At 43.0% G+C, this 13,123-nt stretch overlaps 1 protein-coding gene across 2 annotated transcripts in view; it reads right to left on the reverse strand.

Moving 5' to 3' along the window:
* The window catches only part of ABCC2 (ATP binding cassette subfamily C member 2), an 89,692-nt gene that overhangs the window by 31,428 nt on the left and 45,141 nt on the right, over positions 1-13,123 (reverse strand). For both annotated transcript variants that reach the window (XM_037804357.1, XM_037804358.1), the window contains 7 exons: positions 12,642-12,788; positions 10,922-11,006; positions 10,179-10,245; positions 8,637-8,763; positions 5,992-6,168; positions 4,914-5,081; positions 2,817-2,997 (listed from right to left, as the gene is read on the reverse strand). In XM_037804357.1, coding sequence (XP_037660285.1) covers positions 2,817-2,997; positions 4,914-5,081; positions 5,992-6,168; positions 8,637-8,763; positions 10,179-10,245; positions 10,922-11,006; positions 12,642-12,788 — 952 coding nt within the window. The remainder of the gene's footprint in view (positions 1-2,816; positions 2,998-4,913; positions 5,082-5,991; positions 6,169-8,636; positions 8,764-10,178; positions 10,246-10,921; positions 11,007-12,641; positions 12,789-13,123) is intronic.

A 13,123-nucleotide genomic window follows, 5' to 3' on the forward strand; every position in this document is an offset into this window, starting at 1 on the left:
TGCATTCTTGGTTGTCTGGCTATCTGTGTTCGTACCTTATCACCCAAAAAACTTGCACATAACATCCAAAGCATATCTGTTAAGGGACTTAAATGCAGGGATTGGGGGCAGAGGAACAGGGAGTGACTATTAACGTGTATGGGATTTATTTTTGGGTGATGAAAATGTTCTGGCAATAGTTGCATAACTTTGTGAATACACTAAAAACCACTGAATTGAACCATTTAAAAGGGTGAATTTTATCTCGACAAACAAACCCATAGTCTGATGCAAAAAATGATGACCCAGTGTTACACACAATAGACAACAAATTATTTGTGGATGAATTAATAAGCAAATGAATCTAAGCATATGCATGACTATGTGTATGTGATAAAGATACATTGAATGCTCACTAGCAGTATTAGGTATCAAAGCAAACTATCTGGAAAATAACCGCACAGAGCCAATACTGATACAATTTTCTTTGCCCTCCTTCCCTTCTCTGCATTCCACGATCGTGTGGTCTGTACCTAGAGTCCCAGAACCAACACAACAGCATGCCAGAAACTGGGGTTACATAACTGCTTATCCATGGCCTATTAATGTTCACCAGAAAAGAGTTTACTGGACAGTTTTGCAAACTGCTCTCTGTACATCAAAGATAGGTTCTTCAAAGAGGGCTGTCCACACACATGGGGGTTTATAATAGAACCAAAAAACTCAGACCAGGAAAATCAGGAAAAAGATGTCTACAACAAGCATAAAAAAACTGCCCATAGTGATGCAGGTTCACAGAGCAGTAACTCAGAAGGATCCAGCGTCAGACACTGCCCTTTGCTTGGGAGCTTCGCGTCCCACTCCTGACAGGTACTTCTTGTTTTCCCCAGGCCAACACCTGGAGCACATAAAGGCTGAAGAAAAGCTCTTTTTTCTTCCTTCCTTCCTTCCTTCCTTCCTTCCTTCCTTCCTTCCTTCCTTCCTTCCTTCCTTCCTTCCTTCCTCCTTCCTTCTCTCCCTCTCCTCCTTCTTTCCTTCTTTCCTTATTTCCTTCCATCCTTCCTTTTTTCTTCCTCTCTCTTTCTTTTTTATTGTGGCAACATGTATGTATAATATAAAACTGCCATTTTAACCATTCTAAGTACACAATTCACTGGCATCAATTAATTTCAATGTTGTGCTACATCAACACTGTCTATTACCAAAACTTTTTCATCACCTCAAACAGAAACTCTGTACCCACTAAAAAAATAACTACCCATTCTTCCATCTCCAGCCCCTGGTAACCTTTAACCTACTTTCTGTCTCCATGAATTTGCTTATTCTAGATATTTCATATAAGTGGAATCATACAATATATGTGCTTCTTGGTCTGGCTTATTTCATTTAGCATATTTTCAAAGTTCAATCATGTTGTATTTGTATCAGATTTTCATTCCTTTTTATGGCTTAATAGTATTTCCATTGTCTGTATATACTACATTTTATTTATCCATTCATCTGTTGATGGACACTTGGGTTGTTTCATCTCTTGACTGTTATGAATAATGCTATTATGAACATTGGTGTACAAATATCTGTTTGAATCCCTGCTTTCAATTCTTTGACTGGAATTGCTGGGTCCTATGGTAATTCCAAGTTTAACTTCTTGAGGAACCACCAAACTATTTGCCACAGCAGTTGAACCATTTTATATTCCCACCAGCAATGCACAAGAATTCCAATTTCTCTGCATCCTCACTAACACTTGTTATTTCCCTTTTTATTTTTAATAATAACCATCCTGGCAGATATGAAGTGGTATCTCACTGTGGTTTTGATTTGCACTTTCCTAATTGCTAACCGATTCCTTCCTTTTTACTGGTGCCTGATATCCCCTGGCCTGGCTTCCAATCCTAGCCACCCACACGTTCTAGTTCTTTCTTCCTTCTCTGTCCCTTCCATGCTTATAGACTTCCTGGATTAGGATTTTCTTTCAGCCTTTGTATTCCACAAGGTGGTTTTAAACCATCACATGTTCTGAACTCACAGCCTGAATGTGTTTCCTCTTGTAGGTGCTGCAGCTATTCCCTGGCCTGATTGACTTCTGTAACTTCCCTGCACCCTCCAGATTTTGCCTTATCAGTCGTGACCTCCTGCTCATGACCGCAATAGTCCTGCTGATACCCAGGATTGTTCACAGGACTACTGTCAGCAGGTTCTTAGGAAGGGTCACAGTAAACACGAACCCATTGCTGACTGGAGCTAGAGTCAGGGAATGCAATGGTAGTAATATTAGGCGATTTTCCTTTGATATCCTGGGAAACTCTGCAGCTACCATGATTTTTCTGATTCAGAACGTCAAGGGTTTTGGGAGTACTAATCAAGATCCCATTGTTAGAGCATATCAAGAATTTAGCAGTATACTGTTAGTGCTAGCCTATGAAGCTGTGCAGGAAGTGGTTTCAATGGATTCGGGGAGGTAAGGTAGTGTGGTGGCTTGAGTAAAGAGAAGCAGGGCATCCTTAAAAGAATGCCCTTCATGCCACTAGCATTCCTTCCACAAGGATTACCCACCCCCTAAACCTCCAGTCATACCCTTCTAAAGAGGGTTCTTTGCATGTCAGAGACCAGATGAACTGGTTGAGCTACCAGTTTGACCTAGTCATAGAGTTTCTATTTCTGTGTTCCTGTAGAGAGATACAAAACACATAAAGAGCTGAGCTTGGCTCTCTGGATAATTCACTTCCAAATCCTGTTCACTGGTTACTAAACAGTTCAGGAGGTAGATATCAGTTCACCATTCCTTCCCCTTCCCATGCCCCAAGTTCTCTCCTGTTCTGATCCTCCTTACATACCTGTGGTTTCCCCTTCAGGATCAGTCTGTTTTATGTATGTCTTTAGATTCTTAGCAAACACTCCTCTCTTTGCCAGCAGAGCACTGTAGGATCCCTTCTCCAAGACGGTGCCATTCCCCAGAACCACAATCTCATCAACTTGGGGAAGAAAGTGAATGCTATGTGTAACTAAGAGTCGAGTCTGTAAAAATAACATTAAGTTGTGTTAAATACCTTGTGTCCACCATCTTCCCTGGCTTACTCTAAAAAGGGAAAAAAAGATACTTCAATTCATTCTAGGACTCTGCTTCAAAATGTGGCCCTAACCACTTGGCTATTTTTTTTTTTAATTATTATTATTTTTTTCTTTCTTTTTCCTTCCCAGTATTTCATTCTAAGCACCCAACCCTATGTGTAAGATGAAACTCTTGTCATTGTGGACATACTCACATTTATGTTTCTCTTTTGACAATGAGGTCTGCACTACACACATTCTCCTTCAGGTTCCTGGGTAGCCAAAAATTGGGCTTAGGAATGTCACTTGAGATCAAGGCCCATCAGTATAACTGTTACATGTGAAACTAACCAACTAGTTAATGTCCCATTTCATTAACCAGCTAACCAACTGAACTAACAAGAACTGCCCAGATCCTTCCAGCATGTTAGAAAAACTGTGGGGCAAGAAACTTTATCTTTAGTCCAAGCCCTCCCTGGTGTGGGAGACTTCGTGTCCCTTGTATTCCTGTATATTTTTGAACCACATTGGCTACTGAGACAGGAACATTCAAAGAAAGACAAACACCAATGGGTCAGTAATGAGGCTCAGATAGAGGGTATAAAATTGGGATGGGCCCCTGGAGAGAGAACCTAAATCTACTGCCTCTGCCCTCTAATTCACAGTCCCACAAAGACTAAGTACTACTTTTATCTGGAATACCCAGTGGCTACTCATCCTCCTCAGCTCAATGCCAACTTTTCTGGGAGCCTTTCCTGATGCCCCAGGCAAGACTCAGGTGTTCCTCCAATGTCTCCTCAGTAGTTTGTACAGACTGTCTTAAATCAATACTTACTTAATATCATCATTTGCTTTTAGGCATGTCTTCCCATAAGATTGTAATGTACTCGAGAGCAGGGACCAGGTTTTTTTAATCTATGCATGCCCAGTCTTTGCAACAAACCCAGGATAAGTTAGGTATTCAGTTCATGAATGAAAGGAGCCAGGAAGGCTTTAAGGAGAGAATCCAGGACCAGGAATAAAAGGCGAGAGAGTGAGTTCCAGTTGACCCACTGATCCAAGAGAGAGACAAAGGGCCTCAGTGGGACAGCAGCCCAGGTCTCATCAGCCCTACCATCCTCTGACTGACAGCATTCAAGAAAGCTTGAAAGGAACATGCGAATCACAATTAGAGTCTCATTGTCCCATGTGGAGGGAGATGCTGCTATCAACAGCCCCACTCTTGCTTCTGATGAAGGGTATGTTCAAACCCTAGAGAGCCTCTGTTAGCCCACTGTGTCAGGACAAATGGGCTAACTTGCCCATGGGAAGGAAAGCCTAGTCTCCTATGATCGGCCCTAGTGATTTGCTTTGGCCACATTACTGATACTATCTCACAGGGGCGTTGTGGGAATCAAATGAGACAACGCATGCAAAATGCTTAGCACAGGCCAGGGACAGAGTGAACACTCAATAAATGTCAGGGATTATTTCTATGTTCAGGTTGAGCAATTCTTTCCAGGTTCTGTGTTCTTACATCCTGCAAGAGTTTTGGAGAAATTGCCTTCTTAGAACATAGCTCTACCTGCAGAATGATCTGGGTCCATCAGCAAGGTGAGTTGTTGGATCCCAAAGTACTTTTTTTTTATCATAATCAATCATCCTAGGAGGCTCAATGTGGGAGCCACAGAATAAGGATTAAGTTTGCCAGTTCTGGCATAAGTGGCTTCAAGATGGGAGCCTTTATGATCCTGATAGTCAACTGGGAGACCAGTCTGACACTATCTCTTCAGGACCCCAGGGGGCAGGTAAATAAGGAAATCTGCTCCAGGGAAACAGCTGTCCTAGGAGATGTGTAAGCCATCTCTCCTCCCATGTCTTCTTCATTTTAAGTGATTTCTCACCTTGCCTTTCAATAGGCCACTGGGGCCCAAGACCTTTTTGAAAATATGTTTTCCTACATGAGCATCCACGGCTGACAGGGGATCATCCAGAATATAGATGTCTGAATTTTGATAGGTAGCTCTGGCCAGGCTGATCCGCTGCTTCTGACCCCCACTGAGATTTATACCCTGAAGAAGAAAATAATTTTCATTAAGCCCTACTCTCTAGACCCACCTCTACAGAGGGTAATAAAAGAGGGTAAGGAAGAGAATTGCCTCAAGGCATCAAGGGTTTAAGAATCCTCCAAGTTCATTTATACAACTAAATAACTTTAGGCCCAATAATTAAAGCTGTCCCAAACTTACCATTTTCCATCATAAAATTTACTTACTATGTTTGTTGTCCCTCACTCCCACCTCAGGAGAATTTAGAGCTGCATCAAAGCAGAGACTTTCTCCATATTATTTATGGAGGTAAACTCACACTTACAATAGTGTCTTGCACATAGGTAATAAATATGTGTTGAATTAGTGAACAAAATCAATCAAGAGCTGTATCTTTACTGTTCTTCTAATATTTCAAGATCCTTGTCCCTAAAGGACTGCTATATTCATTTTTAGTAATGGGAAAAGAGGTTGAAAACATCCTAAATAGGTGGTGATCAGGGATTTCTAAATAAATTATGCTATATCCACATAATGGAATATAATATAGCCATTGAAATCTATTTTTAAGAAAATTATTTAATAACATGAAAAAAATTCACAACTTTCTAAGTGATTGAAGCAGATTACTAGAACCCTTTACTGTCCCTCTACCTGTGAGGTCAAGCTTTGGCCAGTCACATGTAATTTAACCTCTCTGGTCCTTAGCGACATCACCTTGAATTTAGAATGCATCATTTCTAAATTCACTTCCAAGTATAAAGTTTAAAGTTTCCAAGTGACTGTGGCCAGTTAATGAAAATGTGTTTTTTGGTATTTGTTTCAAACATGACTACCAATACTGGTCAACTATTTTATTCCCATGTGCTTTTTCACTATCCTCACTTTCTTCAATATTTCTTCACCTTTCAAGGTCCCTTGGTGTCCCAAATACCTTCTCTCCAATCTCAGCCAGGTCTCTGCCGGGCAGTATTTCCAAGTCTGGGAGGAGGGCACAGGCCTCCAGAACTTCCTGGTACCTCTTTTCATCCAACTCTGATCCAAAAAGGATGTTGTCCTTGATGGTGCCATTCTGGATCCAGGACTGCTGTGGGACATATGCAATAGTGCCCTAGATGGGAAAGGATTAGACCACATGACAGTTGTACCTCCAGAAACATAGGGTTGAAGGATGTGGTGCAGGGGGGAGGAGGAACAAATGCAGCTTAGGTTTGAAGAAATGTATGACCAGCTGGCTGAGCACCTGATATTTATAAATGTACTTGTACTTATTGTACTGACCAAGAAGAATGATTTGATATCCTATTCACCATTTGACATCCCCCCTTTTTGGACTATCACATTCTAGCCATGATCTTGAAGATCACATGATAAATGCAAGTGCTGCTTCTAGACTTGGTTTTAGTCAAACCACAGTGAGTTTACTAGGATCAACAGAGTGCTAAAACTAATAGGGGAAATGGTAGGGATGACATCGTAGGAAACAACTGAGAGGTTGGAATTAGAATGCCAGAGTGATGTGCAAAGAGCAGATCATGTCCAAAGAGAGATGGAGCCCAACAAATGACTGTTTGAGGAAGAACTCATTTATGAGTTAGCAAGAAAAAGTTTCTCAAAGGGAGTTGGGAAACAGATCTGTAGATTCTGCTCTGCTATAGTGCATGTTTATTTAAAGCAAATTAGCTCTTCAATGATTGTTAAATCAGGGAATGATGTCAATATAATGTGGAAGAAGTATTGGTTCTTAAAACTTTTCTAAGAATTTTAATGTTTTAAAGCAGTCAGAAGCCTTTCATTTTAATTAAAGAGAAAGCTATTGCAAAATATGAAGACCTTAAAAAAACCCTTTATTTGGTGCAAGTAGTGACTGGTTTAATAACTCAAAATATCTATAATTTCTCCTAAGTTTCACTCTCTAAGAGTGCTGATAAAGATGTGATGAAAACGTTTTTCGCTGTGTTAAAAAAATAATTGATGAAGTCTACACTCTGTATCAGACTTTTTGTATTTGGAAGCAAATGCCTTCAATGACCTATCTCTCCAAAGACGAGGAGAGTGCCCCAGGCTGTGATGCTCGGTGCAAATGCCAGTGCAGATTTTACAGTGCTCTTGTTTTTATCACTGTTGTTCTTGTTTTTGTAACTCTAGTTACAAGGTTACATAAGTTTTGAGTGCTCTGTTCAAACTCTTTTCCCCAGATCCTATTATTTTCCTTGCACAATTTTGCAGAACCTGAGGTTTTCAGAAACATGCATATAGGTACAGTGGGAATGCCTACACCTTGAAGAAAGACATCCCTAGTCGACGGTGTGCAAACGTCAGTAGCATATGAGCATTGTGCCAGTTTGAATGTATTGTGTCCCCCAGAAAAGGCCATATTCTTTGGTGCGGTCTTGTGGGGCAGACATAGTGGTGGGGATTGGGTTGGAGCGTTTGGATTGGGTTGTTTGCATGGAGATGCGCCCCACCCAACTGCAGATGATAACTGATGGGATGTTTCCATGGAGGCGTGGCCCCGCCCATTCAGGGTGGGCCTTGATCAGTGGAGCCATATAAACGTGCTGACTCAAAGAGATGGAACTCAGTTCAGCTGTGAGTGATGTTTTGAAGAGGAGCAAGCTTGCTAGAGAGGAACGTCCTGGGAGAAAGCCATTTTGAAACCAGAGCTTTGGAGCAGACACCAGCCACGTGCCTTCCCAGCTAACAGAGGTTTTCTGGACGCCATTGGCCATCCTCCAGTGAAGGTACCCGATTGCTGATGTGTTACCTTGGACACTTTATGGCCTTAAGACTGTAACTGTGTAGCCAAATAAACCCCTTTTTATAAAAGCCAATCCATCTCTGGTGTTTTGCATTCTGCAGCATTAGCAAACTAGAACAGATTTTGGTACAGAGAGTGGGGTGCTTTTGCTGCTGAGTTTGCAAATACCAAACATGTTGGAACGGCTTTTTAAATGGATAAGGGGAAGATTCTGGAATAATTGTGAGGAGTTTGATAGAAAAGGCCTAAACTGCTTTGAAGAGACTGGACGGAGTGCAGCTGTGAGTGACATTTTGAAGAGGAGCAAGCTTGCTAGAGAGGAATGTCCTGGGAGAGCCATTTTGAAACCAGAACTTTGGAGCAGACGCCAGCCACGTGCCTTCCCAGCTAACAGAGGTTTTGCGGACGCCATTGGCCATCCTCCAGTGAAGGTACCCGATTACTGATGTGTTACCTTGGACACTTTATGGCCTTAAGACTGTAACCGTGTAGCCAAATAAACCCCCTTTTTATAAAAGCCAATCCATCTCTGGTGTTTTGCATTCCACAGCATTAGCAAACTAGAACAAGCATCACCTGGGGAGCTCATTAAAAATGCAAAGTCTCAGACTCTACCCCAAGAGGCTGATTCTATAAGCCTGAGATGGGGCAGAAAATCTAGAGTTCATGAGTCCAAGAGATTTCTCTGAGACCTCACCTAGAGAAACACTGTGGCAGTGGTTATCAAGTTTTAGTCCTCAGGGTACTCTCACAAATGAGAAGCAGCACTGTGGCCCACATCTGTGTATTAAGTCTTCTCTATATGCATTCCCTCTCACCTTGATGGTGATGTGCCCGTGGACATTTTCCATTTCTCCCAACATGGCTGACATCAAGGAGGATTTCCCAGAGCCCACAGTGCCCACCACAGCCACCAATTGACCTGGCATTATATCCAAGGACACACTGAAAGAGAGAAGGTATTTGAAAGAGATGTGGCATTATTCAAGAGCAGTTCAAGTTGCTTCTCAGACTCTATGGAAAGTCTAGTATTGGAAGACTTTTCTTCAGGATTGGAAAATTTGCCTTGGATACACAAGGCCCTAAAGGGCTCTTTGATTAATTTTTAGCTTCAAGAGGCTAGACGGTGAACCTTAATTTATCCAACTCATCTATAAGCTTTGTGTGCCAAATGTGGGCTTCATCTGGAAGCATTTTCCTGGAACCAGCATAGTGCTATTGAACAAGCACCCGAATGGGAGCCTGTAGACGCGTGGTTCGAGTTCCAGCTCTGCTGTTGCCCAGTTGTGTGATCTTGGAATGCTTCCTAAACAATGGTTCCCAAACTTGGCTATTCAATGAGTCACCTGGAAAACTTGCTAAAAGTAGGTTCTCGGGCCTTCCTCTGGAAATCTGATTGTGTCTGGCTGGGGAGAGGCCCACATAGGGCTAGACTCCCAGGAACTCTGTGTGTCAGGCCTATTATTTGAGCCCTTAGAGCATTAGGAACCTTGGATATTGCTCATAGTCTTTCAGACCCTTCCCACTGAACTCCAGGATTTGTACCAGGAAATCGGTTGCTATGTGAAGTCTCCTCTCTAAAGAGGGAAGCTTTCAAAATGGGAGGGCTCAGGGCAGGGGCTCCTGTCCTAACTCATCTCAGGGAGGGGACCAGAGTCCATATTAAAGACCACAGGAATAGAAGACAAGGGTGGGCAATCACGGATGTAGCATGGAGGTGACAGTTGTGCTCAGCAGTAGGGAGAGAAAGATATGGGACTGCTCAGGCTCCTGGTATACTCTGTGAATATGCCATGCTCAGTGATGAGTTTGTATGTGTCATTACATGTGGTGCTGAAGATATGCTACATGCAGCAGCATGGTAAGAGGGGCTTGGCTTACAGCAGTAGCACCTGTGTGGCAAAGGAGGTGGCCTACAGAGTGGGAATGGATCTGAAGTTGGAATCTTATGGCAGCAGCTCCCACTTGTCCACTTTGATTCCTATTACTAAATGAATGAGTAAATTTAAATTGGGTTTAGATTCTTGTGTGTATCCTCTACCATACTCAGAGACCAGAATCCCCTGTGAGCCCTGCACTACCTCCACCCATAATCTGGAGAACAAATACCTTCCTGGCTACTCTGCTGGACATGCCAAGTCCCACAGTGGGAAATCAGGGTGACAAATGCAGTTATGGTGAAAGAGGCTCAGGGTTTTTGCTGTTAGTGCACTCCTCCAGGGCTTTAGCCTGTGCTATCAGCAAAATAAACGCATGCACATAGCTCTTTCCCCCATGTGCCCTAGTACATGGATTTCTGCATGAGCAGAACTGGCAAGGAGAACTCTAAAGAACGGCAGGATGGAAGAGGGGTGACTCACTCTTGGATTGTGGCTTCCAAATCTTTGTTCCAGGTAAAGGAGGCCTGAGAAAACTGGACAGCTTTGTCTGTTGAGAAAAATGCCACCTCTTTTCATCAGATTTAAGTCCCCACATGTCAGTCTGCATACCCTTGTCAGCCCTCATTTGTCTCTCACTGCTTTTTCCAGCAGACAGCAACATCACCTCTGTCACATACTGGCTTCTACGCTAACAGAGGGCAAAGAAAAGGTCCTGGGATGAGACCAAAAGTGGCCTTTTGATTCAGGAGCCCCAAGCCTGCTGGTAGCCCAGATTTCTGACTTTCAGACACTCTGGGTACATTCCCCATCCCTCTCTCTCCTCATCTCCTTGTATGAATTCCTCCTTCTTCTAGAAATCCAGCCATTACCCATCCTGGACTCCAGACTCACTGCTGACTTTGGCCATAGATGCTCCCCAATCCTTGAAATCTTCAGGACCTATGTGCTCTTTTACCCTAGGCTACCTTCCCAATTCCATACACTCAGCTCCACGCTATCTTTATCCTCAGAACACCTGGCCAGCTTTGCTTAGCCATCTGGCTAAGCATCTGCTCTAAATGAAAACATAATTTAAGTAAAAGCAGTGTTCTTATTATGCAAACCTAGGTTCAAGATGAGTCCTCTAACCTCCCTTCCAATTGTTTGCTACTAATCAGCTCTTGTATATCACAATTCTGGTGCCACCACTGTAAGTTTGGGAAGCAACTTCCAAATTCATTTACCAAAATTGGAGTCACGTCGAATGGCAGAGGTGTCCAAGTCATCCCCTCCCAAGTACTTCTCCAGCCGTTCTGTGGAAACACTGGCCTACAGAAGGACACAAAGGATCTCAAGAATGAAACATCCAATAACAAGGGCAAGCAGGGAGAAGATTTTTGGCTTTGTGTCATCAGCCTTGGCTGTGGAAGCAGGTAGTTAACCTGACAGGGTTCTTGCCCATGAACCTGTTATTTGTCACAGCTGGAATCCCCACTGCAGCCTCAGCCATGCCTCAGCCCTCGGAGCCACCCCAACCTGGACTGCAGGAAATTAAGATGCTCAACTTCAGTCCCTCAGGAAATAGCAGGTTCATCTCCCACTATCTCTCTCTAATCTTTGGCCCCAGTTCCAGAAACTATCTCCTGCCTTCTAAGACAAAAACTTAATTTCTATCTGGTTCTGGTAATGGGGATCTGGGCTTGCTCTTTAACTGAGTCTGTGTCTTGAGGACCCATCTGGCGTCTTAAATGATTCACTTCTGCAACCCTCTTTAGGATACAGGCCTTGCCATGGTGCCATGGCAACCTTACACATCTCCACATGAGCCACAACTGCAAAGCTTAAACTGCAGCTGACTGAAGCATTAACAGACCATCCTGTGGTCCTCCTGGCATGAGAGAACTTGGGAGGATTTTGAGGGGCTTCTACAAGGATGTTTCTCTCCTACTGCCCTACCTTCCAGGGAAGATGTCATGAGACAGTTTCTCATCACCACCTGGGTTCTGATGAAATAGCAGTCTTTCTGTTTTGCCTCCTCCTTAGAGTACAACTATGGATGATAAAACTGCTTAGATGCAGCATGGAATCAGCCCTTGAGCAACAGAGTGCCCTCCTGCCCATGCTGAATTGTCATCTTGGCCCCTTTTGTTTCAGTGTGATCCTGTGGGACAAGGAATGTGGGGAGCTGTCACCGTTGGTGGTGTTACTTTTGCTATCTATGTAAGTAATAAACTGTCTAAATCTAAAAGGACATGTTTCTTTACTGCCAAATATGTCTTCCTTGCTTTGACACCCTCCAGGAGAGGGAGGCCTTCTAAGCCCCAGTCCTTCGTATAACCTGAGCTATCTAAAGCTAGCTACCTCTGGGATCCATGCATATCACTTGCTCTTGATTTTTCTCAATGACTGAGCACAGTTTTCAGGATCCAGACATTCCCTCCAGACCATCCAAGGCCTTCTGAACTCCAAAGTCATTTTCTGACCTCTTGAGGCTCCCAAATTGCATTTAGTTTTACCATCCATGGCATTGTGCAAACAGAGGGTCTTTTTCCTTCCTTTGTGCCATATTCACCTATTGCTGTATAAATATCTCAAGAGCCTTGGGAAAATGTGGGAGAAACTGGGTTTGGTAAAGGATTTAGAAAAAGAAATCTTCCAGGAACCAGGGCTAATCATAATAATCTCACTAAACGCTTTTGCCCACATTGTCTCCCTGTGAGGTAGATGAGATTTGTATGATTATCCTCATTTTATAGTAGGTAAATTGGGGCTCAGAGAGCTCATGATTTTACTAAAAAACAAACAAACAAACAAAATACACAATTGGTCTCCAGAGACTAAACAGGTCACTATCATTGAAAGTTCACCAACAGAAGCTAGAAATGGGATATGACAGGTCAGTAATTCTAGAATCTAAAGCTTTTACCCAGAGATAAGCATTTAGCAGCAAGAGTTCCCACCTACCTGGAGCGTAGAGGAGATTACCATGGGAAACATGCCAAGGGGAAAGCGCAGTATATTGAAGAGGGTGATGGAAGTGAAAGCCTTTTCTGCATTCAGAATATTGTTCTCATCCACCAGGACATAAACTGAAAATGTGACCACAGACACCTGGAAGGAGCAAGGTTGTGAGCAATTTATTCCTAAAAGGGCCCAAGCAGCCTTATGCTAAGTTTCAGAAGCACAGTATATCAGAGTTGATGGGGCTTTGGGGATTATCTCAACCTTCTCATATTACAGATGAGAAAACTGAGCCCAGGAGAGGGGGAAATATCTTGCCCAAAGTCACGAGGCCAATTAATGGTATTACTAGGACCAGAGCTCAGGTTCTTCTGGTTCCTATATCAGTGCTCCTTCCACCACAGACTCACACTGCCTCCCCAAGAAGACAAGAAGCCCAATTATGCAAATCATCCCTGGATGCCACATTCATGCTGAACAAGCTG

Source organism: Choloepus didactylus, chromosome 15 (genome assembly GCF_015220235.1).
Source record: "Choloepus didactylus isolate mChoDid1 chromosome 15, mChoDid1.pri, whole genome shotgun sequence".
Classification (NCBI taxonomy): domain Eukaryota; kingdom Metazoa; phylum Chordata; class Mammalia; order Pilosa; family Megalonychidae; genus Choloepus; species Choloepus didactylus.